Here is a 25,296-nt window from a genome sequence, read left to right as displayed (position 1 = left end):
AGTTCCTGAACTGTTTCCCCTGTCTGTAGCGCTTCCCACAATGGGTATCGCTTTATGGTGTATTTGTGCTGCATACACCAGTACTAAAACTTTAGAGAGGGGGGCGGCCCCTGCGATGTCTCCCGAGGTGGCGGCTGATGCTGCAGATCCTTCCGAAGTAGAGGCGCACGCTGCCATGTTCCCCGAGGCGATGGCGCCCGCTTTAGCTCCTCCAGAGGAACCTCCCGAGGTGGCGGTGCTCACCTCAGCTCCTTGCACGGTGGTGGCACCCAGCAACGCACATTCAGCCTGTCTTGTCACAGTCGAAGGAACCATTACTGAACTCTCCCCGTATCCTGATGGTCCTACTGTAGAACCTCTAGAGGTGTCAGTGGTATCCACGTATGAACTCTCGTCCTGTTCTGTTCTGGCCAAGGAGGCCATCTATGAACTCGCTACCTGTCCTGTCACGGCTATGAAGGCCGTCTCTGAACTCTCTAACAGTCCTGTAATGGCTATGAAGGCCGTCTGTGAACTCGCTGCCTGTGCTGTCACGGCTATGGAGGCCGTCTGCGAATCCTCGTCCTGTGCTGTCACGGCTATGGAGGCCGTCTGCGAATCCTCGTCCTGTCCTGTCACGGCTATGGAGGCCATCTGTGAACACTTTGCCTGTTCTGTTCCGGCCAAGGAGGCCATCTGTGAACTCTCTGCCTGTTCTGTTCCGGCCAAGGAGGTCGTCTGTGAACTCTGTCCATCCTGTCATGGCTTATGGAGGCCGTTTCCGAACTATTGTCTCATCCTGAACTGGCCAAAGAGGCCATTTGCAAACTATTGCCCTGTCTCAATCCAGTCAAAGAAGTTGTTTCTGAACTCAGCCTTATCTGTCACAACTGAAGATGCTGTCTGTAAACTTACTGACTGTTCTGCTGCAGCTACAAGGGCCATTCAGGAATTCCCATCTCTGTCTGTCACTGCCATGAAAACCTTTAATGAACTTCGTGTTCCCTGCCTTGATCCTTGTTACCATGAATGCACTGCCTGTCTCTCGTTTCTCTGCTTTTCCTAGGTCTCAGTCTCTGCCAGGGTCTCCTGATCAATCTGACCCGCCGTGGTGGGCTTCTGCTCTGTCTGCTCTGCCCTGGTGTGCTTCTGTCCCATCTGCTCCGGCCTGGTGGTCTTCTGCTCTGTCTGCTCCGGCCTGGTGGTCTTCTGCCCTGCTCTGGTGGTCTGCTGTCTGGCTCTGGTGGTCTTCTGCTCCGCCGTGGTGGTCTGCTTTCTGGCTCTGGTGGTCTTCTACTCCGCCGTGGGGATCTTCAGTCCCGTCTGCTCTGCTGTGGTGGTCGCTAGTTGTGATAGCTACGTTACGGAGCTTGCTTTAAGTTTCTTAGTCTAGCCTAGTCTTGCCTTGTCTGTTTGTCTTCTACATACCAGTTTGCCTATGTCTGACCTATGCCCGTTTATGACCACCTCTTAATAAAAGCTTTGCACATGGATCCGCATGTCTCATGTTCTGGTTACTCCATAACACTGTGCTGACAACAATCTCAAAATGCCAAGGATCTCTGTATGCCACTCTGACATATCAAACTGGATGTCCACCCACAACCCTGAGCTCCTCTACCTCCAAGCTAAGACTTCCCTGATGAGTTCCCTCATCCAACCTCTCACGATCTCAAATCTCAGCTGAAGGTCAAGGCGCTGTTTGCTGTCATCCTAGAACACCAGCTGTCCTTTGTAGACTACGACAACTGCCTGGGCATCATTCAATTCCATTTCAAGGAAAATAATGCCTTTCCTCGACTCCCTCTAAACTCAGCTCCTCATTTAGACCAGAGTCATTTCATTGCAAGACTATTGCAGCTCAATCTTTGCCTACCAGCAAATCGTACATTTTGCAGCTTCACACTCTACAGGTAATTCAGGTAATCCTGACTTACCTTAAACATTAAACCTGAGTACCTGAGAGTTAGAGTAATCTTTAGAGACTCATCTGCGTGAACTCTGTAGTATTATTCTGCCAATGCATTGCTTTAGCACCAACTTGATAAATAGTTAAATGTAACTGCAATTGCTTTTTGTTACCGTTCCATGCATTGGATTCGAATATATGAGTTACTGTAGGTCTGGGCCTCAATTTGTCTTGACATAGACTGATATTGACATCAACTCTAATTTGCTATGAACTTCATGTAAATGTTTTAGATTTGTAAAGATTATGAATGCTACAAAGTTCTATTAATGCTACAGAGACTTAATTGACTTGTTTTAGTGCCCAATTCACTAATCAGATTAAGAAAATTAGTTTTGTTTTAGATTTTTAAAGATTACGAATGCTACAAATATCTTTTAATGCTTCAAAGACTTAATTGCCTTGTTTTAATGCCCAATTCACTAATCAAATTATGAAAATCAGGTATCCTCTCAAGCGTACCATGAAATCAAAGCTTAGTGCAAATTTAAATGCTAGGCTGTGGATGATACAGCGGACTACCTCAATCTGGAAAAATTTACCAAACCTGTATAGCGATCTAGACAACCGAATCTGTCTTTTAAAAAAGTGCATTTGACCTTCACAGTTGGATATATGCTCTTCTCCATCATTGGATGAATAACTGCTGCCATGATCAATAGAAAATGTATGCAAACTCTTTTAAATGAAATTCCATTTTGCTGCCTACTTTCTGTGGGTGGTAATAGCACAACGTTAATTGCTTTAGGCAAACAGCACTGAGTTTTGTGAACAAGGTGCCTTCTATAATAAGCATAATTCACAGGCATTTATTGAAAGGAGGCGTGTTTGCACTGAATGAAATTACAATAACTTAATTTAAATATGCCGCAGCATTATTATGGTGCATTTAGCACCTGGTTAAACCGGATTGTGGGTGGTTTGTGAATAAGACGCAGGATTTTAGGCTGAAATACCACATGCAAAACTGGCCATCTATTTAGAGAATTTAACCCTGTGCCACATCCCCACGACAAAATGCTTCCACCCGAGCTGTACAATGCATCAGCAGTGGTGACCATAACCTGTGCAAAATCCAACAACTACATCTTTCTCCTAACCATGTAGCACAAGTTTGTTGTAAACCCAGGAAGCATGTAGAGCGGATTCAGCTCATAATGGGTATTCCTAGGGCCAATTTATCAAAGGTTCCAGGTTTGCTTTCTCACAGGCAGAGGCTATGTAAATGCATCCCAGGCTCCTATGGGAGATAAGAGGAGGCCGAACGGCACATTGTTTATTGGGAGTTGTGTTCAACATAAATCATCCAGCTGCAAAGACAGAGAAGATAACTCACCTTTCACTTTGTTTTTCGTTGCCGCCTCTGAGAGCATAAAACGGAGAAGAGAGATGGAGGAACAGGGATGAAGAGGAAAAAGAAAGCGAGAGAGAGAGAGAGAGAGAGAGAGAGAGAGCGAGAAACAGAGTGATTAAACAAGCCTCAAAGCATGAAATTCTCAGCATATACTCCTCAATTCTTCCATTAACAAAGTAACAGTTTACCTAAAAAATAAAAGTTTTGCCATCAGTGACGCCATCAACCCATGTGAACTTCTTTCTTTATTGTGGAACACAAAAGGAGAAAGACTTTTCCATGCAATTACAATAAATGGAGGCTGAGGCTTCAAGCTTCAAGACAGAATGTAAAAGCACCATAAGGTATCATAAAAGTAGTCAATATGACTTAGTTACTAAATTACAAGAATACACTAAATGTCTAAAGTAGATTTTACTCATAATTTAAACTTCATAAGTCATGTTCATAAGAGTTCATGAGAGAAGCAGTGTTTTTCCACTTTATGAATTGTTCATTTTGAGTCTTCTTCAAAGAATCGAGTTCACAGAAACAATCGAAATGATTTGTTCATAAATCGGTCTGATTTTATTCTTCAACTGATTCAGCCTCCTTTGAAATTCATTGAATAAATAATCAGGTTGCTACTGTTAATTGCTCACTGAAAGGTAAGAATATCATTGAATAAGGATGTTTTCTCAAATTAAGTCATTGTGCCTCTTTGAATATATGACTTTGAACATTGAACCCAGTCCCATTCATTGTAAATACTGTGAAATGAGCGACTAGAACTTTGCTTAAACTCTCCTTATGTTCCACAGAATAAAGAAAGACCTACATCACAAGAACGTCTATTTTTAGGTGAACTATCCCTTTAATGCCTAGTGAGTTTATAGGTGAAATACGACGACTTCTCTTTGTTCAGGATTTAAAGTTTGCTCATGTTTGAATGCATAAGCTTAATACTTTCATTATGCCTGACCTTCTGCTTTGCAAGCCGCCTGCCATAAACATCGCCTTGATGAGGAGCGTAACGGACATATTTTATAGCATGCGCCATCTGTATAGACTTCTTTACAGACCCAGCTGAATAATAATCATATACAACCTTTCATTGTCGATATGCATATGGAACATCCGTGATGAGGTGAGACTAAGAGTCGAGATGACACTGCTACCATTTTTGTTGCATGATGGAAAATGACAGAAAAAAAAAACATGAATGCATTTGCGGTGCTTGAGTTCAAATGTGATACATTCAAAGTGATGAATAATTTACAGAGAACACTTTTTCTGACAACTTTTCTGATTTTGACATCACATAGGGTGAAAAGTTCACAATATTTGAATGCTACAAGACAAGTCTGAGGCAGAAGATATCACAAATATGCACTTGTAAATAGATTCTGCACAATCTGAAAAATGCTTAAGAGTTGTTTAGTAAATACGACAATGGGAAGACTCTGTCTAAGTGAGGGAAATCAACTTTACCTTAATCATAAACGCGCACATTTTTAGAAACATTTTTTATTGCTCACAATTCCTCTTTCACAGCTCAAGAGGTTTAATGGAGTTCCTACTAAGTTTTTGGAAACTTGAAGAAAAACATTTCTCCAATTAACCTTCATTTAATCTCATGTTTAGTAGAAACAATTGAGATGTTAAATCACATTAGTGATTTTTGTCCCCACACAATGATCTTAGCAACACCAGATTAACTTGAGGGCAAATACATCACTGGTTTTCGGAATTACTGTGAAGCCCCTTTTTGCCCCTGAAATTATGTTCCTATTTACTATTTAATAAAAATATTAAAAGTTATTAAAAATGTGATGTAGATTAGAACGTCTGTACTGGAATATTAAATTGAGTACTGTCATTTATTTGTATGAAAAGCAAATTTGGACACTAAGAGGACATACAGTACAGATTGTCAATAACACAAAAGTGGAAACCATTGTTAAATGTGCTAAGTACTTAGAAATATACTGAATTAATTTACTTGTGTTCATGTTGGTTTCATATGGGTTTGAAAAATGTTTTCCATTTTCAAAAGAAGTTTCTAAAAAATGTCATGTGGTGTAACCAACAGGCAAATACAAGGAACGTAATATTCCTTCTGTCACAGCCTTCAGCTGGTGTGCCCAGGATGGCCACCAGATGACACTGTGTTTTTCTGTGAGCACATGGCTTGTGTTGTGTTTGTTTGGTGCCATGTGCTCTCTCTCCTGTCTATTGTCTGACCCAGCCCATCTTGTTACCTCATTACTGTTTAAGTTGCTCCACCTGTGTCTCCCGTGTTACCCTCCTCGTTTGTTTCCCTATTTAATCTCCTGGTGTTTGCAGTCCTGTGCTGATCTGTTGCTTTTCGTCAGTTTTTTACGTTGTGTGTGGTATGTCTGCCTGTAGACTCAGGACTCGGTGGAAGAAGGGCTTGCGCCATCCACTAGTGATGTCGAAGTGAAGCGTTCTGAACCAGTGAAGCTTTCATCACAATTATATCGGAAAAAGGTTCATTACTCAAAGCTTTTTAAAACGGTTTATGCTGTGGCCATCTAGTGGTCATAAAAATAAATAACACCTTCCAAAGTGTTATGTTCCATTACAGCCAGTGGTTTCACATCTGGTTCTACAACTGATTTTTTTTGTTGTATTATATTTTATACAAATGTTTATTGTCAAAGTCACTCATTTGTGTCGGTGCACTAAAATAAGTAAAATAAAGCATAAATTCATAAATGATTCATAAAATAAACAGATCATAAATTCATAAATCTATGATCTGTTTATTTTAACTCTGTCTCAGCCCTTAGACTGATATTTTATGGCCAAAGTTCATTTTTGAGCTCAATATATAGATTACGATTAACAAAAAAAACAAACAATGCTAACACATTATAATGTAATATAATGTAAAGGAAACAGTGCTGAGGTTCGCTTCATTTGAACCAGATACTAAAGCAGTCACGTGGTTTTCAGGTGAATGAAGCTTCGGACATCATAGAGCACATGATTTTCTCAAAACGAATCAAGCTCTGATACAGTGCTTTAATGTGAAATGTGTTGTTTCTTTGATACAAGCTTCGAAGCTTCGGTGTTGAACGTAACATCACTACCATTCACCTGTCTCCACTCTCTCTAGCCCCCTCTACCAGCGCATGCTCCAGCTCAATGCCTTGAGCTCCCTCTGTCAAAGAGGGACTGATCTGAGGGAGTTTGCCATGGAGTTTAGGAATGCTGCAGAGGGGCTGGGCTACAATGGCTCTGCTCTAAAGAACTTATTTAACTATGCCCTTGATGAGCCTATTAGTCACTGGAGGATGTTGGGATGCAAACATTTATCTTTTGAGGGGTTTGTGGAGTACCTCATCCACAGTGGAATGCAGTGAGCACTGCAAAGAGAGGTGCCTTCTCATGGGGTGCCTTTTCACAACATGACCACCACACCAGAGGCTCTTCATAAGATGGCCACCAGCCCAGAGCCCCACTATAAGATCGCTGCAAGTCCAGAGTCTCTTCACAGGATGGCCGCTAGTCCAGAGTCTCCAGCCATCATGGCCTCCACACCAGAGTCTTCAGCCGTCATGGATACCACTTCAGTGTTCTTGGGTATTATGAACGTGCTGCATGAAGTCAGAAAGGTTGGCCCAGGGCGTTTGAAGCTGGTGTCCAGTTTGGCGGACCCACAACTGATGTCAGTGCGAGCAGCTGGCATCTCTCCGGGGGTCTCAAGTCTGGTGGTCCTAGAGGATCTGACTCTGGTGGTTTCAAGTCTGGTGGTTCTGGAGGATTTGACTCCGATAGTCCCAAGTCCGGTGGTCCTGGAGGACCTGACTCCGGTGGTCACAGGTCCGGTGGTCCTGGAGGACCCGACTCCGGTGGTCACAAATCCGGTGGTCCTGGAGGACCCGACTCCGGTGGTCTCAATTCTGGTGGTCCTGGAGGACCGGACTCCGGTGATCTCAGAGGTCACCACAGAGCTGCACGATCTCACTGCTGCTGCCATAATCAAGAAGGCCGTCTTTGTCTTTCACCTCATGGCTGTTCTGCGGGCATGGGCTGCTTCAGAGTCCACTCATAAACCCGCTCCAGTCCGGGAGCCCTTAGAGTCCACTCTTGAGCCTGCTCCAGTTAGGATTTGACTCCGATAGTCCCAAGTCCGGTGGTCCTGGAGGACCTGACTCCGGTGGTCACAGGTCCGGTGGTCCTGGAGGACCCGACTCCGGTGGTCACAAATCCGGTGGTCCTGGAGGACCCGACTCCGGTGGTCTCAATTCTCGTCTTTGTCTTTCACCTCATGGCTGTTCTGCGGGCATGGGCTGCTTCAGAGTCCACTCATAAACCCGCTCCAGTCCGGGAGCCCTTAGAGTCCACTCTTGAGCCTGCTCCAGTTCCCCCCGAGGTGGCAACTTCTGCTACAGAGCCTCCTGAGGTGGCAGCATCCACTTCAGCTCCTCTCTGGGCGGTGGCACCCACTCCTGAACTCTCAGTCTGTCTTGTTCCAGCCAAGGAGACTGTTGCTAAACTGTCTGCTGGTCCTGTTACGGCCATCAAGGCTGTCAATAAACTCTCTGTCCTCTTCATTGCAGTCCTGCCTGAGCCACCAGGGGAGTCATCTGCTTTATTAACTCTGCTGAGGTGGTCATCGGATCTGCCCTTGCTGCCTGCAAAGCTCCTGGCTCTGCCCTGGTCACCCGCTGGGGTTGCTGTTTGGCTGGAGCCTAATTGGTCAGTTCCTCCGGTCCCACCCTTTTGGTCCTCCAGGGTTCCTGTTTGGCTGGAGCCTCGCTGGTCTGTCCCTCCGGCTCCGACCTGGTGGGCTTACGCTCCGCCCTGGCCTCCTGCTCTGCCAGCCCCGCCCTCTTTGTCCAGGCCCTCTTCCACTACACGGGCCTGGCCTGCCATCGCTCCCCCTGATCCACCTCCGTTCCGCCTCCCTCCAGGATTTCTTTTGTTGGAGCGTCTGGAATACACTCCTTAAAGGAGGGGTTCTGTCACAGCCTTCAGCTGGTGTGCCCAGGATGGCCACCAGATGACACTGTGTTTTTCTGTGAGCACATGGCTTGTTGTGTTTGTTTGGTGCCATGTGCTCTCTCCTGTCTATTGTCTGACCCTGCCCATCTTGTTACCTCATTATTGTTTAAGTTGCTCCACCTGTGTCTCCCTCGTTACACTCCTCGTTTGTTTACCTATTTATTCTTCTACTGTTTACTGTCCTTTGCTGATCCGTTGTTTTTTTGTCAGTTTTTTACATTGTGTGTGTTATGTCTGCCTGTTTTTCTCCCTCGGGGTGGTTTTTGTTCATTTTTGTTATTATAATTTATAATTGTATTATTAAAAAAAAGACCATACTTCCTGCAACTTGAGTCATCACCTCATCTCTCCACATGCACTGTGACACCTTCAATACATTTCTTAATTATTATATTTTACACATGCACACACGCGCACACACACACACACACCAGTTTTTACAAGGTGAAACACATCTTTATAAAAGTTTTATTTCATTTTTATTTTTAATGTTTCACATTACATTACCCTTTGTGTATCATTAACAGTGCTCATGAAAACTAAAACTTCTCCAATCTGTTAAAAATGCATACAATGCATAAAAATTACATGGTGCATGCGTAATACTCAGCTAAAACAGTTTACGTAACAAATATTTACCAAAAGTGAGTCGTCCAAAACTTCAGAAGTGTATGCTGGATGATTTTTGTCTTTAATAACTAGTCCCACAATGTTCTGGAATGTTCCAGAAGCACTATTATATTATTACCGAATATTCCAGAATGTTACAGAAACTTCTAGAATGTTCCCATCCGTGCAAAAGCAAAATATAAAAAAAGAGCAAAATTAGTACAAAAAATGATCTGCACTAAACCAATGTTTCATAATTATGTTTCATAGTTATTAACTAATAAACATCATGTATTGAGGGTTGCACCTTGCTTTTGTTGTACAGTACATAAACAATTTTAATGATACTCCAATGTCATGTCAGGTTTTTATCAAACACCTTATCTTGCCACCAGTTTCACGAATACTAACAGTTCTCAGGCCTGAAACCCCATATTACTCAAACGCTGTGCATTGGCACGTCGGTCTAGAGTTTAATGAAGAAGTCATTGCTTTTCACACTCATTAATCTCTCTCATTCTTCTGTCTTAGCCCCCCCCCACGATCCCCCTGCCTACGTGGAAGTTATTAATCTCTGACTCTGCGCACAGTGTCGGAATCTAATAGTGTTGACAAAGTCAGACTCCTTGATAAGATTCTCCTTGCTGTAAGCGGAGAATGTTTGCCAAAATCCTGAGAGGAATACCAAAGGATGCAAGGATACACTAGAGAGCAAGCGCTCTTAATCGAACTCTATTTGCTCAGCTTTCACTCCGTTTCCCCCTTTTGGGTTGTTTATGGGAATTAGTGTAACTGGCAAATAAAAAGAAGTCTGAAAATGACATTCCAATAAAGAGGACAAATGCTACATCTTACAAAGACAGATTCAGAGGCTGTGCGCGAACATGAATTATTAATAGTCTTGTTTGACACTTCACCTCAATCAAAGAAACATGAATTAGCAAATTAAAGTTTATTGGATTTTTTGTATGAACTGCCAATTCCCTTTTCATGCCTTTTCTATATTATCCTTGAGTAAAAGACACCAGGTTTCACCGGCATCATGACAGCGAAATTGAAAAACTGTATGTAATTTTACACAGATGATATCAGAAAGTAAGTCTCATGGCTGTACTTTTAAAATAGTATTTTAATGTTTACAGTCAAATCCTGTTAAACGCTGTTGACAGAAATATTAAACTGACTTTTTTTTTTTTTTTACTTACATACTTCAAAAACAGATGTTTATGGGGAGTGTGGGAAAGAAACAGAAGCCATTCACCTTATTAGAAATCATCAGAACAACTCTGAAACTGATATTTCAAGATAGAAAAACATACATAGTTGCTTTAAGTAGATATCACCATACAAACTTTTTGAAAAGTATCTTTAAATGTATCTTCTAAAGTAGCACTGTCAGCAACACACATTCAGAAATACACTTTTGGCATTTGACATTGCAGTTTTTGAGAATCTACCCACAAGCATTTTTTAAAACTTAGTGTCAAGTTAAAAATAGTCCAACTTTTAAAATCAGTATAATTTCACAGTCCTTAATTAAGACCAATTAGTCCAGGCCAGGCTCATTTATAAATACTTGACTCTGCTTACATTTCTACAAAACCTGAAATGCATTGCTCCATGTACATTTCGGTTTACTTTGCAGGTGACATGTCCACATGAGGTAATACAAGCGATATGATTTCTTCTCCATTGCAGGTGCAGGTTCATTTAACAGCACAGCATCATGACAAAAAAGGGCATTTGGATACAAAACAGTTGCAAATTGATATTGTGTTGCTTATAGCATTTTTCTCTACAGTTTAAAAGTAAAATGTCTAGTAAATGGTGCTAAATAGAGTGTCTAATTCTCTGAAAAAGTTAAACATCAATAGAAATGTTTATTATAATGGCTGTTGTATGTATCACGGTACAGTAGTGTGAAAATGGAATGTTACAATGAGTGGTGCTAAAAATGTAATGCTCTGCATTTAAAATAAACATAACCCTTAGAATTAACCCTGAATCCGTGTATCATTTTAATCATAGTTTCTCTTTTTTTTTGTGGGGAAGTCGTGGCCTAATGGTTAGAGAGTCGAACTCGTAACCCAAAGTTTGCGGGTTCGAGTCTCGTACCGGCAGGGATTGTAGGAGGGTGTAGTGAATGTACAGCGCTTTCTCCCACCTTCAATACCACGACTACCAATACCTTGAGCAAGGCACCGAACCCGAAGTCGTGGCCTAATGGTTAGAGAGTCGAACTCGTAACCCAAAGGTTGCGGGTTCGAGTCTCGTACCGGCAGGGATTGTAGGAGGGTGTAGTGAATGTACAGCGCTTTCTCCCACCTTCAATACCACGACTACCAATACCTTGAGCAAGGCACCGAACCCCAAAAAATGGCTGCCCACTGCTCTGTGTGTGTGTGTGTGTGTGTGTGTGTTAGAGCACTAATTCCGAGTATGGGTCGCCATACTTGGCCACATGTCACTTCACTTTTAATATTGAAAATTAGAAACCGGCCCTTTTTCTTTTTTTTTTTTTGACAGAATGACAGTTTTTTTTTTTTTGCTACAACATGGCATTAATCAATGCATGCTGATGAATTGTTATCATAGTTTATAGTTATATGGTAATGAGTGTTCAACATTCAACCCATTCTTTTTCATCAGTATTATCTGTGATTTAAATTTTTTGAACGGGAATTCCTCTTTTGCTGTGTTATAAGCCGGACTTTGGATGCTTTTACTTTCAAATTTGCGATCTTGGCGTCACGATTTACAAGAAAAGATAGTTGTCTGTTTTGCTTATATCTATACACTTTTCACTTTTTAAGACTAAAACAAAAGATTTATTCATTGTTATTCTTAATTAAAAAGCATAGCAACAATAAAACCGTAATGACAAACTAGCTTAGGCTACATAACGTTTATTAACAAAAACGAATAAGATGAGGCATGGCTCCACATGCTATTAGATAGCCTACACTGACTAATAAATTACAGAATGTTTAGCAAACAGTGAGGAATCAAATAAATTAAAAAAATAAAAGAAAGCCTCCATAGCTTAACATGAGGTAAACAGCAAAGTTAAAGGCGCAATAGGAGATCTTGGAAAATGCTAACTTTAGCCTGATAGCACTGAAAGCGAATGTCCCACCCTCCCTGCAATCGCCGTCCAAAGCCATGCCCCCTGAATATGCATATACACTCACTCACAGACCAGAATACCAGAGACAACATTACTACAATAGGCTACATCAGCGGTTCCCAATTCCAGCCCATGTTCCGAAGTGAAGTAAACTTCAACGTATTTCCCCCGCTCAGTGAGGAGGGAGCAATGAACACTGTGTAGGGATCATATCGATCGGAACACAGTTCATGCACGTAGCTCACTTCTAACGAGCTAGTTATCTGAATCGGGTGTGTTAGCTAAGCGAGACATTCAAAATATGCAGAGCGGGGGGCACGAGGGCTGGATTAATCGCTGGGCTACATCATGTGTCATTCACCGGTGAGAAAACTTTAAAAGTACTACAATACCAGGAAGGACGATCGGGTTGTTGATGTTTGTCTGTCATTCTCGCTCTGCCTGCACAGTGTGCGTGAACGCGCTGATGACGTATCCTATCTGCGCGAACCAGGTGCGCAGAGGTATGCAGATACATAAGTTGACAGGCAGGTAGGAAAGCATATTAAAAAGCTCGGACCGACATTTAGACCACTTAACTTAATGATTGCTATCGGGATGTGAAGAGACTTTCAACCAGCATAACAAAAAATGTTTCTGAAGACAATCACCTATTACACCTTTAACAAGCTTTTTAAAACGAAAATAAAAATAAGAATACCAAACATGTTCACCTTCTCTGGTTTATGAAGTGGTCTTTTATTTTATTTTAGTGTGAAAACCACATCCGCCGTTTTCCATCATTTCCCCTATATTTGCATAATTTTTGCCGCGTCCTGGGCTCACCTTCGCGCTCGTGCTGAAACTGCATGTATAAACCAGGCTCTACACCTGAAGTGTTCACACTGAAAGCGCCTCTCTTCATCTCTCCTGCTGCTACAGTGTGCCTCACTGTATGGAGCAGATGCTTTGGAGCAGGGCAGACCATGCACTTGCACAAATGCGACCACGTCAATTTTAAACTCGCACATTCTCAAAAAATTATGAAAAATGCGACCATTTTGGTCGCAGTCTATATACCGATGTCTCTCCCGAAACTTTTCAGAGTGCAGCTGTCACTGTTCCAACAGAATCATGAAAAACAAAATGTATTCAAATTCTGAATGAATTAGCCATATAATTAGCCTAGATAATAATTATAAAGCTTTCATTCATTTCAGTTTATCGCGATCTCACAAAAATCTGTTATAATCAATGAGGCTCGACCATACGAGGGGTTTAGAGAGAAGTAATCTTAGAACTGCTTCGAACAAATCGTTTGTGAATCGTTGGAAAATGAGGTGATATTAAATACAAATTTTGAGAAAACGAAAGAGTTGTTTGACCTTGCATGCATGTAAACCTATTGTAGGAGACTCCCAAAACAATACTAGGAACCTTAGAAATTGCATAATAGGGGCACTTTAAGATCATAAAAATATCAAAGCTAAACGTTTTCATAAAGCAGTTATGGTAGCCATTTCAGTAACGCGAGAGGGCGCTAGCGTCTGTATAGAGACGCTAAAAAAGTTAGAAATTAAATTTAGCATTTATATACATTAAAAAACAAGCTTTATATCATTTTTAGGATTTTTAATGAAATACGAATTTTGAATAATGAAAATTAGTTTGTATCAGCGTTTGAACCATTAAAGAAGAAACCATATTTTCCGTATTTCATTTCTGGGTTAAAAAACAAAAATTGAATGGACGCAAAAGTACACGGACCCGAATGAAACACGGATTACCCTGCTCTAAATCTAGTCAATAATGTTAACAAAAGCAAATGTGAGATAAGAATGCATTTGCTGAAGCAACCATGCCATTTTAGCCTTCATTTACAAGGCATTGAGCACTTTTGTGGCATGCTGTAACTCACCAGACTCAAACCAGAGCTCCCCGCATAGCAAATTCAATGCTTTACCGGGTGTGCTACAGAGCAAGTTTACTACATCAGAAAGCCATGCATATGGAGCTGGTTATGTGATGCAAATATCAAAATGTATTTGTTTACAAATCATGTGCAATTGTAAAAGTGTTTTGAGGTCATATAATATTGTGCAAGGAACCACAAGAAGGTTGGTGTTTTACTGCCTCTAGTGTTCATTTCAACTGAAAGTTACAGTAAAATGTAGAGTTTTGCAGAAATGTTGGCAAATTCAGGTATTTCCAATGAGCCTGTGCTGGATTAGTCATTCAGGCAACGGACCAACTCGTCAATTTGGAAATCTCTACACTACTCTACTCACAATGCAAAAAGTTTTAAAAATAGGAAAAAGTTTTAAAAATAGGCTTCAGCTTAGTATGCAAAATGTTTCCCTTTGAATCTTGGGGTGAAATGTGACACGGACCATTTTTCCGTGTGACTCGCTTGTCTATAAAAATGTATTTTGTATAATGGCAATTAACTGGATTCTGCTCGTGGAGGTTCCTTCCTCTGGGGTTTTCTGCGGTGGGCCTTTAGTAACCACTGTATCACTTTCAGCCGCTCTCCTCCCGTGTTCTAGAAGACTGCAATCCTTTCTCACACAATCATCCCTCTCTCTCCAATGCTTTTTCTGGCAGGGCCTATTTCTGATACCTGCCTGCGGGCGATGTGAAGAGAAGGGGGAGTTGGTCCCCATGGTGATTAGTCTAACCAACCATGAGAAAGGGTTTGTCCTTCAAAGCAGAGAGAACGAGGCTCACCAGGCGGCCGGAGGAATCATACCTCACATTGCCAAACAGTGAGAGTCCCTCGGGCACTATGGCTGCGACTGACCCCACGTCAAAGAGTAACCCATCATTCTCGGGCCAGAGGAATAAAAAAAGTATCCGTCAGACAAGCGCAATAAAGCTTGTCACGAGTGTTTTGATTTCTGCTGCCGTGAACCTTGGCTATATGTGTATATTGCGATATCGGCTTTCGATTGCAAAAATATCGTCCGAAAGGAACGTTAGTGATTTCTTTAGGTACAAATGTCCAATGGTGATGACGTGTAAAACTAAACATGACCCTAATAACCAGAGCTGTCCTGCCTGTTTTCTATTCCTCGAAACGTTCTGCAATGTTGCAAGATTTTGAAGCTTTCCCTGGAGAAACGACCAGCTAGTGCAAGTGAAATCAGCAGTCGGCGAGTTCCCACTTAAGGAGACCTCCACAGCTCTGATAAGAGAGAGAGTCTGAGGTAGGGAAGATAGAAAACACTCCATATGTTCCATTAGGGCATTACAAATACTTGAATGAGAGCTGAAGCTCCCATGTGAACGGTATGTATCGGTACATTTTTCTGTAGCAAAAAACATGTTGCTTCAACATGAATCATGTATTTTATTTTTAAATGTTGCTTCAGACTAACTTAAAAAGCCAACAGCAGCAATAATAATAAAATAATATAAAACTTATTTATAATACTTATTACAGCTGGTTTCTCATGCAAAACCATGTTGATTCAACAATAAATGTTTATAAGATGAAGATATTTTGTAACACTCCAGACAAATCTGAACATCAACAATAATACCAATTAATTAAATAAAATAAGGAAAAGGTGAAAAATCAGGCAAAAATCATTTGAATTATTAACAAGATAAAGATCACACATTTAAATAGGAAATAGTGACAACAATAATAATACAAATTAAATAAAATATAAAAAAAAGCTACATTTTCTGAAGAAAACGTGACTGCTGTTTTTTTCATGCAGATTCATTTGGATAAAAAAAACAAATAATGCATTTTATTTATTAAGATGTATTTATTAAGATTTTTACATTATTTTTCAAACATTAGCAACGATAATTATTAGTCGAATAAAATAAAGAAAAGGTGAAAAATCATGCAAAATCATACATTTTAATTATCGATAAGATAAAGATCATGAATTTAAATAGCAAACAGCAGCAGCAACAATAATTATTGAAAAAAAATACAATCAAATAAAATACAAAATATGATAACTTTTCTGAAGAAAACGCTACTGCTGGTTTTCCAAAAATAATACTCTTTTAAATTATTATTTTTAAGACAAAGATTTTTACATCAATTTTCACACATTCTTAAATAGCAAATAGTAGCAACAGTAATAATTATTATATATTAAAAAAAGTTCTGAAAGGGGGAGGGGGGAATGTGAATGCTCCTTTTATGCAAAATGAATTTCAACAAATACCATGGATTTAATTTATCTAATTAATTAATATTTATTTATATTCATTCATTCATAAATAATATAGAAAAACAATCTAACTGATCAGTCTATCTTAAAATACTGCTGTTTTGGAACTCACTGACTTTTCTTTGTATGAATATAAACAGCTGATTATTCTGGTGGATCAACTAATTAATTTGCATTTGAAACATTTCTAACGTATAGTAGAGTTAGTGAATTGAACAAACCCCTCACCCATAATTATGAGCAATAGTAGTAGCTATTCTTGCCTAGCAAGTGGCGCTAATAATAACATGAGATTTCTTTCTTTATTGGTTCCCGAGGGAAAAACACACCTGACATTCCAGGCTTGCCCACAACACCTGAAGCAGAGCAGCAGTTTTCCACTCACAACATCCTCCACTGCATGAAGTGACAGTCTGCTCAATGTCACCCCATGCTGTCCTCCTCACCTGTGGCCAACGGCATGTGAATAATTCACCATCTCTGTATTATTAATGAAGAATGAGCTGTAAGTAATGGCCGATGCCTGGGGCCATTTACAGTGACAATGCTGAACACAATTCCAGAAGCGAGGAAAGGCCCATATAAACAACTCGCCGTTTCCCTCGGGAACATTTAATGCTGTGTACGTTTACCATTTCATTCCCCGCATTATCATAGCTAGAGTTACACTTAAAGGGCAGACAGGAAAGAATGAATTGGTAAAAGGTTAAAGCTAAATTACGTTAGCTGGGCAAAATGTCTGAGGTGCATTTAAAGGACAATCACATGCTGGTATAAAACCTTTGGTCTTTGTGTTCTCCCTATGAAAAAGGGTAATATTTTAAAGATATGGAGGGAAAAAAGAACAGTGGCGATAAAAATAGAGAACAAATATGCTCTGCATACTTTTTATTCTAAGAAAACACCACAGAAAATACAAGCAAGGCTGATGAACTACAAGAAAATCTTGGTAAATGTCAAACCAAATAACTTTTGTGGCTGCAGCATTAAAAATGGCATTTACCAACAAAGCTATGCTAGTTGCCAAAGGGCTAAAATTATAGCATAAAGGACCATTCAAATCACGTTGGTCTGTTATGTAGCTCTGGGGCCCGTTCTTCGTACGTCGCTACGTTAAGCAGAATTGATACTTAAAATCTGACCTCTACCAACCCTCCTTTGTACCCTACTAATCCAGGGACAATAATTTAAAAATAATAATAATTTAAAAATTTATTTAAAGATAATATAATAATGTTGTGTAGTATTTAATACTACAGACACAGCCAGTTTTACTCACTAAAATATTTATTCGTCATAAAATTATTACGTCATACTTGTATTCATACTTGTATTTGTCTTAGACACATGCTATACAGATAATGTAGAGTCGTGCATTAATTTGAGTGGTGACAGATATTATAGGAGTGGCTTGATGGAGCGCAGGAGATGCAGATAACATGATCTTGACCCTTAAGAAACTTTAATTAATGCTGTCACGTAACAAATCTGTTCAAATATAAAATTAAATGAATTGCTAATTACTACATTGAAATAAAAATGTAAAGCCTGTACAAATACTTTAAATCGTGAATATAAATAATTGGGAATCATGTAAAAAAAAAAAATGTAATTAATAAAAACAGTGCACATTTCATTTATCTATTATAACATTAATGTAGTTTTGTTCGCTTGGTTGTTTCCTTATAAAAAATTTTCGTCAGGTGTCTTTATTAATTATATGATGTCATTACTTTGCTGTCTTGCCGCCAGCCAATCGCTGCATTGCTGATCGTGGTTACGAGTATCGATACATAGCTCCTTTTAAACCAACCCATGAACGCGCAATTATCTCAGATAACTCAATCCAGCCATACTAATCATCAACAACAGGTGCGTTCAAAGAACCGAATTAGCCATGTCCTGATTAGCGCGATGATAACATCTTGAATGTGACATTTCATCTCGGATGTAATGTGACATACGAAGAACGGGCCCCTGGTCATTTTCTGGCAGCAGATTGTAATAGATAATCTTACACACAGATTTCTGACTATTGGTATAAAGTCTGGTCCACATAGCTGCTTATTCTGGTCAAAAACCGCCTATCTAGACAGGGAGAGAAATTCTGACTGGCATTCTGAATGACCAACCACAGTTCACTTTCTTGTTATGTTCTGTTTGGGCTCAAAAATGTTCTGTTTGGGCTCATTTCATCATCACTTTTTGTTCATAACAAATCACACAAAGCCGTTTAATCCAACCCAGGCTCATTGGAAATACATGCCTCTAAATACATTTTTGCAACACCGTTATTACGTACCTTACTGCACGTTTCGTGGCAGTTTCAAAGTGAAACATCCAGTGAGTGGAGCTAAAATGCGGGTTCAATACGTGACCCTGGCACGTTTTTGTTACGTTGATACGTTGCTGTTTGTATTACGTTGCTTCAGGTAAGTATTGTGGCTGTTCAGAATTCAAATATCCGAGGAGTGTCGCTAAAAGTTAATGCTCTATCGTGTTGAAAATATCCCCTACACCAAACCCAACCCTAAACCTACCCGATAGTGTTAACAAATGCACAACTGATATAAAAATGCATTTATTGATGCAGCCGTGCTATTTTAACTTCCTTATGCAGATTTGAGCTGTTTTATTGAACTGTAGTTTCACGGGGTTCGTAGCAGAGCTCTTCATCACCTAAGTGCAACGCCATATCATGAGCTACCGAGCAAACCTACTGAGTTAGAAAACTCATGCATATGAAGCTTATGAAATGTGACTCTAATCTTCAAATAAATCAGTTTTCAAATCTCACAGCATGTTAAAACTGTATTGAATTCATAACATAATATTCCTCAAGTAATTATGCAAACTTAAGGCTTTATTCATCAAAACTGTAGACCTGCAAATCATATTTTGTGTGAAAAGGAATACAAGTTGTGGGAGTTTTACTGCCTCTAGTGTTCATTTCAACTGGAAACTGCAGCGATTTGTATAAGAACGTTTTTTGTTTTGCAGAAATGTAGGTAGAGGCATGTATTTCCAATGAGCCTATGTTGATTTAATCAGATTGAAACTGATGATTTTAGCCTTTTTTGTGTGCTACTACCTAGAGTGCTGCAGTGATAACATTTTTTTATACGGCAAAAGACTTCAGCATCCCTCAAAAAATGTTGCATTTTTCCATTGGCTTTTGGATAACTGCAGAAAATAAGCCCAAAAGTTTATGATTCTTACATATTTGGCTCATCAGGATAATCTTCACAAATCTGATGAATTTTGAAGTCTAAATACAATCAAAGGCTGAAAAAAAGAACTACACTATACGGTCTCATGACTTCAGTGTCATCACATTAAGCTTCTGACAACTCTTTCAGTATTTATTTAAAATCTACAGGTTGAAAAGTTTGAGTTAAGACAGTCTGCAATAGTGAGAATAACCCCATAAAAGTGGACTAGAGAGTAGATGAGTTTACCTCTTTGGCTTAATGATGTTTAATGTCCTCGATTTTTCTGTTATGAGGGTATTACGAAGGTATTTTATATTGTAAAATAAAACATGAAATTATTTTCAGCTTGAGTTAAACCCTATTTCAAGCATTTAGCCAAAACCACTCTGATTTTGGGACACTAGAACTTAAAGTTTAGAACTCATTCCTGCAGCATTTTATAAGAACCTCAAACAAAACAATATCAAATATTTAGTTGCTCAAATCACTTTTAATATGCGTAACTCTGTAAATAATAATTCTTTTTTTCTCGGTGAACAGATAAAAACTTGTGTACTTCGACTTGGAATTTTCGAAATAGCTACTTTAGATAGAAGCTTTAGCAAGTACTTTCCAGTTGTGTGTGCATTATGCATCAGAACTAGTCTAGTAAAGGTTGCCCAAATAACACGAAGCTCGTTCACTATGCAACTTTTCTTATCTTATTGAGTACAGCATCAACAAATGCGTACAACAAATCTGTTTTGGACATCTCTGTCACCAATAATGATTTTTTTTATGGGTACACTGCATCTATAGCTCACTCAGATGGCATTAAATGTCACAAAATCTTGTTTACAAGTCCTAAATATTATAAACACATACTCTTCAGCTTCATTTTGATTTATTTGTTCTTGTACCAACAGCTTAAAATTTAATTTAACACTGACACTCCATCACAGAGACACCATGGTGTCTCAACGCAAATATAAACACATCGCCACAACCTCAAACACAGCATCAGTGTCACATATAAAGTCATTTACGCAGAAAAAAAACACCCAAGTTAATTCAAATGTTTATGTCTTTAAGACTGCAATATTACACAGCCATACAGCTGGTAAACACCGGTCTTTAGGGTCTGGCTTCGAATATAAGCACCGTTTATTTGCCACGTGGCTGGAGCTTTAGAAAATGCTTTGACATTAAGCTCTGTTTGCATGCTTCCCCGGGTCTGGAGCCTTCAGGTGTGTGTTAACACAATGCCAAGGAGGTAAAACATCAGCAATGATCTTAAAGAAGCAATTGTTGCTGCCATCAGTCTGGGAAGAGTACTACGGCCATTTGCAAACAATTTGAAGTCCATCATTCTACAGTGAGGAAGTTTATTGTGGAAGTGAAGTGGAAGACAACAATTCTCCCATGAGTGGACGTCCCAGCAAATGCACCTCAAAATCAGACCATGTAACTCAGAAGAATGGCAGGCAACCCAAGAGCTTCACCGCAGAATCGACAGGCGTCAGTTAACATGTTAAATGATAAAGTTCATGACAGTACAATTAGAAAAATGTGGGACAAGTATGGCATGTTTGGAAGAAAGTCTCTTCTATCTGAAAAAAGCATGGCAGCGCCAGCACGGTTTAGGTTTGCAAAGTTGCCTCTGAGAATTCTAGAACAATGTCCTTTGAACAGATGAGACCAGAGTGGAGATGTTTGGCCATAATGCACAGCAGAACGTTTGGTGAAAACCTAAAGAGCATATCAGCACAAACACCTCATGCAAAAAGTCTCACATGCTGGTGGAGGGCTGATGATTTTGGGCTTGTTTTGTAGCCACAGGACCTAGGCACCTCACAGTCATTGAATCCACCATGAATTCTTCTGTATACCAAAGTATTCTAGAGTCAAATGGGAGGCCATCCGTCCGACAGCTAAAGTTGGGCCAGTATTGTATCATGCAACAGGATAATGATACCAAACACACTAGCAAATGTACAACAGAATGGCTGAAAAGAAAAGAATCAAGAGAAGAATCAAGGTGTTTCAGTAGCCCAGTTAATGTCCAGACCTCGTCCTGACTGAAATGCTGTGGCGAGAGCTGTGCAAAAACTTGAATATAAACTGGAACACTGTTGTAAAGAAGAGTGGGCCAAAATTCCTCCAGAATGATGTGAGAGACTGATAAAGTCATACAGAAAAGTTATTACTGCTAAAGTGGATCCACAAGCACTTGAATCATAGGGTGTCCTAACTTTGTCACACGTGGTTTTCCATTTTGGCTTTATTTTTGTTAAATAAATAATAACACGGGGTGATATGTCATGTGTTGTTGTTCATCTTTGGTTTTATTTTCCAAATTTTATGACTTGCCAAGGACCAGATAATTTCTTATTATCTGGTCCTTGGCAAGTATATTTGCAAGTATATATATATATATATATAATTTGTCTATTTATAATAAAAAAAAAAAAATAATAAAATAAAAAAATAATAATATTAATATAACCCAGTACTGGAACAATATTGCAATATTTCTTGATTTTCAATTTTGACAACTAATTTAGCAAATGTTTCCATTTACTTCCAATTCTACTACTACTACCACTACTAAATATTATTAGTATAGATTTAGTGATGTATTATTCTATAAGTTTATAAATTAAATTCAAATTAATCTAAACTAAATATGTAACAGTTTAGCAGTAATCGGACACTGTTTTTTGGAGGGGGGTCGTTCTTCATCTTCCCCTATATCTATTTCCAGGCACATTTTGCCTGAAAATTACTAAAATAATTCTTCTTTTCTGTTCCACACACAAAATTAAAGCATACAAGCTTGGAACAATTTGTAAATAATGATTGAGATTTTTCATTTCTGGGTGAACAATTCCTTCACCCTCTTTCCCCACACCCCCTAACCCAGTCATAATAAACCTTGTCCTCTTCTCGAAATGCCTAGTTCTTCGTTAATTTGTTTTTTAGCACAGAAAAATCCAGCAGAGCGTTGAATGACCCACATGCAGCAGGTACATGGGGTCTCTTGGCCAGTAGAATGGGGAGTTCAATCCATCTCTTTTCATGTTTCGAGCCGTCTCGTGTCATTGTGACCTTCTCAAAGTCAGCGCCCTAAATCGGTTTTCATCCGTGTAAGCTGTGACCTTTCCAGCTTGGAGGCTTTTAGCCTTACCTGCTGCACCACACAGCTCCACCACCTGCTCCAACAACACAGCCTGACGGCGAGCTAATGCTTTAGAGATCAACCAATCTCATTTACGTCCTCGATGCCAGCCCATGGCATTTGTGTATTCAACCTTCTGAAATTCAACTTCAATAAACGGGAAGGATGTTATGACACCTCATGACATGATAGGATGATATGATGGCTCATACAGCTATATCACTCTGGTCTGCTGCTCGCATTTTAGAAGCTATTGGATTTGCTCTTTTTGTTTAGGGGACCGTCGAAAATGCAAAAAAAGCAGAATACAATAATCGACAGAATGACAGAACGATAGATAGATAGATAGATAGATAGATAGATAGATAGATAGATAGATAGATAGATAGATAGATAGATAGATAGATAGATAGATAAAATAATCAACAGAACGATAGATAGATAGATAGATAGATAGATAGATAGATAGATAGATAACAATCGACAGAACGATAGATAGATAGATGATAGATAGATAGATAGATAACATAATCATAATAGATTTGATTACTGTTAATAGCTGACACATCTCTGCATGCCATCTAATAAAAATAGTGATGCAATATTACAGAGAATGAAACAATGTAAACTTCTATCTGGACTGGAGTACTATTACTGATGCTCTCTACGCATTTGTAATAAATATTACATAAATATTACATGCTATAAACTAGTTCCCTGTCTTCGTCTAAAATTGTATGCTTACAAAAATTAAATCAAAACATTATAATAACATCTGCTTTTGGAGCTCTATCCCTAAAAAAGGCTAGATATGTAATTACTTACATATTGTTTTGAAAAGGGTCAATGATAAACAATCCTCAGTCAGTCTATAAATAACACTCAGTCAGTCTAAAAATCCATGCACCTATCAAGTAAAAAGCAAACTGCATTTTTCAAAACATTAAATGCAAGTGAGCCTTCAGATGTTTAGCATTACTAGAAATCCTATTTTCAAATAATTAGCAAATCACAATCTTATTTATTTATTTAAATACAAACATTTACTTAATTACTTTTCTTTGTTTTTTATCCACAACAATGACGTTTTTAAATGTTTATGGGGAGAAAGGTATTGTAATAATGTAAATTATGTAAAACATTATGCGTTTTTCGAGCCACCAAGCATGAGAGCATGTTCTAGTACACCCCCAAAACAAATTCAAGACATTGTAAACGAGCATAATAGGACCACTATATTTAATTAATTAATTCATTCATTCATTCATTCGAGTTTGTTTGTACATTTTTTTAATTACTTCATTGAAATTAATTTACTTCACTACTTTTTAAAATACTTTTTGTCTACAACAGTTCTAGGTTTTAAAATTTTAGTTTTTGACAATATTAGTTAGGACAGTTGCATAATCTTGACATTTTACTTTATGCAATTAAATAAATGTATTTATTTATCTTTAATAGATCCATAAACCAAAAACAACAGTTATATAATTCACCAAAAGGTCAATATTAAAAGCACCCAAAATAAGTGTAAAAGAGTGTAAAGTTTCTACCACATCCCTATTGATAGCTTTCAGTCGTGTGACCGGCTCGAAGACCTGGAGGGCAAAACATCCATAGAACTGCAGCACAAAACTATAAATTTTTCATCTGTTTCACAGCCGCAAATATTTAGATCACCTCTCAAAAGAATAAAACAAAGGTATGTGAAATGCAAGTTTTGGCAATTTGCAATCCATATTAAGCACCCGTGGCAATATTTCAATCATTAAACAGTGCGACAAACGTTGTAAAAACACTTAAAGTGCCTTAATATATTTACAACAGTAATATTAAAAGATCAAATTCAGTAATCACTATATTAATGATGCATAGTTTACATAGGAAAGCAGATGAGGTCGGAATATGAACGCAATCCGCTTAATGGTTCAGTATTTTCCTTATAATGGTTTTCTATGGGAAACCATTTAACGTGAAACTTTGCACATTGTGTTTATATTCTGGGTTCAATCTTGCACGTACAAAATATACATCATCAATAAAGTGTTTACTGAATTTCACCTTTTAATATCTGCGTTTTACTACAATTACTACTTAAATGTCCTTTAAATTTTCTCTGCTCTCAGAGAGACCGTTTACTTTACTTTATTCATCGTGAAACTTGCTAATTAGCACATTATTGGGAAAGGCGATTTGCAAAGATTCATTACAAAACATTATACTCACTTCTTCTGTAGATGAGGCTGGATCATGAATGATTCGCGTGAATATAGACACATTTATGTAGATCGGGGGCGCATAAATAGAAATAAATAATCCACTGCGAGTTCAGCGGCTCAGATCTCGGGAGTAAATGACGACTGCTATGTTCATTATTACATCCAACAACAGAACACCTCAAACGCTTAGGAGTCATTCTTGTCTACATCTGCTCCAGCGGTGAAACAATGGCGAACTGATGACAGCTCACTCGGGGCGGGTCTAAGGTAAGTCACCAGTCCAGTCTGTGCTGAAACGCTACTTCCAATCAAACTATCGTGGGAGGGGCCTGTCTGTGTGACGTCACACAGACAGGCATCTGAGATCGGCTCGATTTGAGAAAGGGGAAAACATTTAACCAGAACACTGGGTGGATTTTTATCATTATAGGGTGGTTGTGTACACACACTGCCAACACACATTTAAGTTCAAACAACTTGTA

General features: G+C 39.0%; 1 protein-coding gene across 5 annotated transcripts in view; it reads right to left on the bottom strand.

The window, feature by feature from the left end:
* The window catches only part of LOC107555276 (cell adhesion molecule 2-like), a 259,590-nt gene that overhangs the window by 84,327 nt on the left and 149,967 nt on the right, over positions 1-25,296 (bottom strand). For all 5 annotated transcript variants that reach the window (XM_016238026.1, XM_016238027.1, XM_016238028.1 and 2 more), the window contains exon 2: positions 3,285-3,311. In XM_016238026.1, coding sequence (XP_016093512.1) covers positions 3,285-3,311 — 27 coding nt within the window. The remainder of the gene's footprint in view (positions 1-3,284; positions 3,312-25,296) is intronic.

Source organism: Sinocyclocheilus grahami, unplaced genomic scaffold (genome assembly GCF_001515645.1).
Source record: "Sinocyclocheilus grahami isolate Dianchi unplaced genomic scaffold, SAMN03320097.WGS_v1.1 scaffold529.1, whole genome shotgun sequence".
NCBI lineage: Eukaryota > Metazoa > Chordata > Actinopteri > Cypriniformes > Cyprinidae > Sinocyclocheilus > Sinocyclocheilus grahami.
This window is presented reverse-complemented; position numbering and strand designations above follow the sequence as displayed.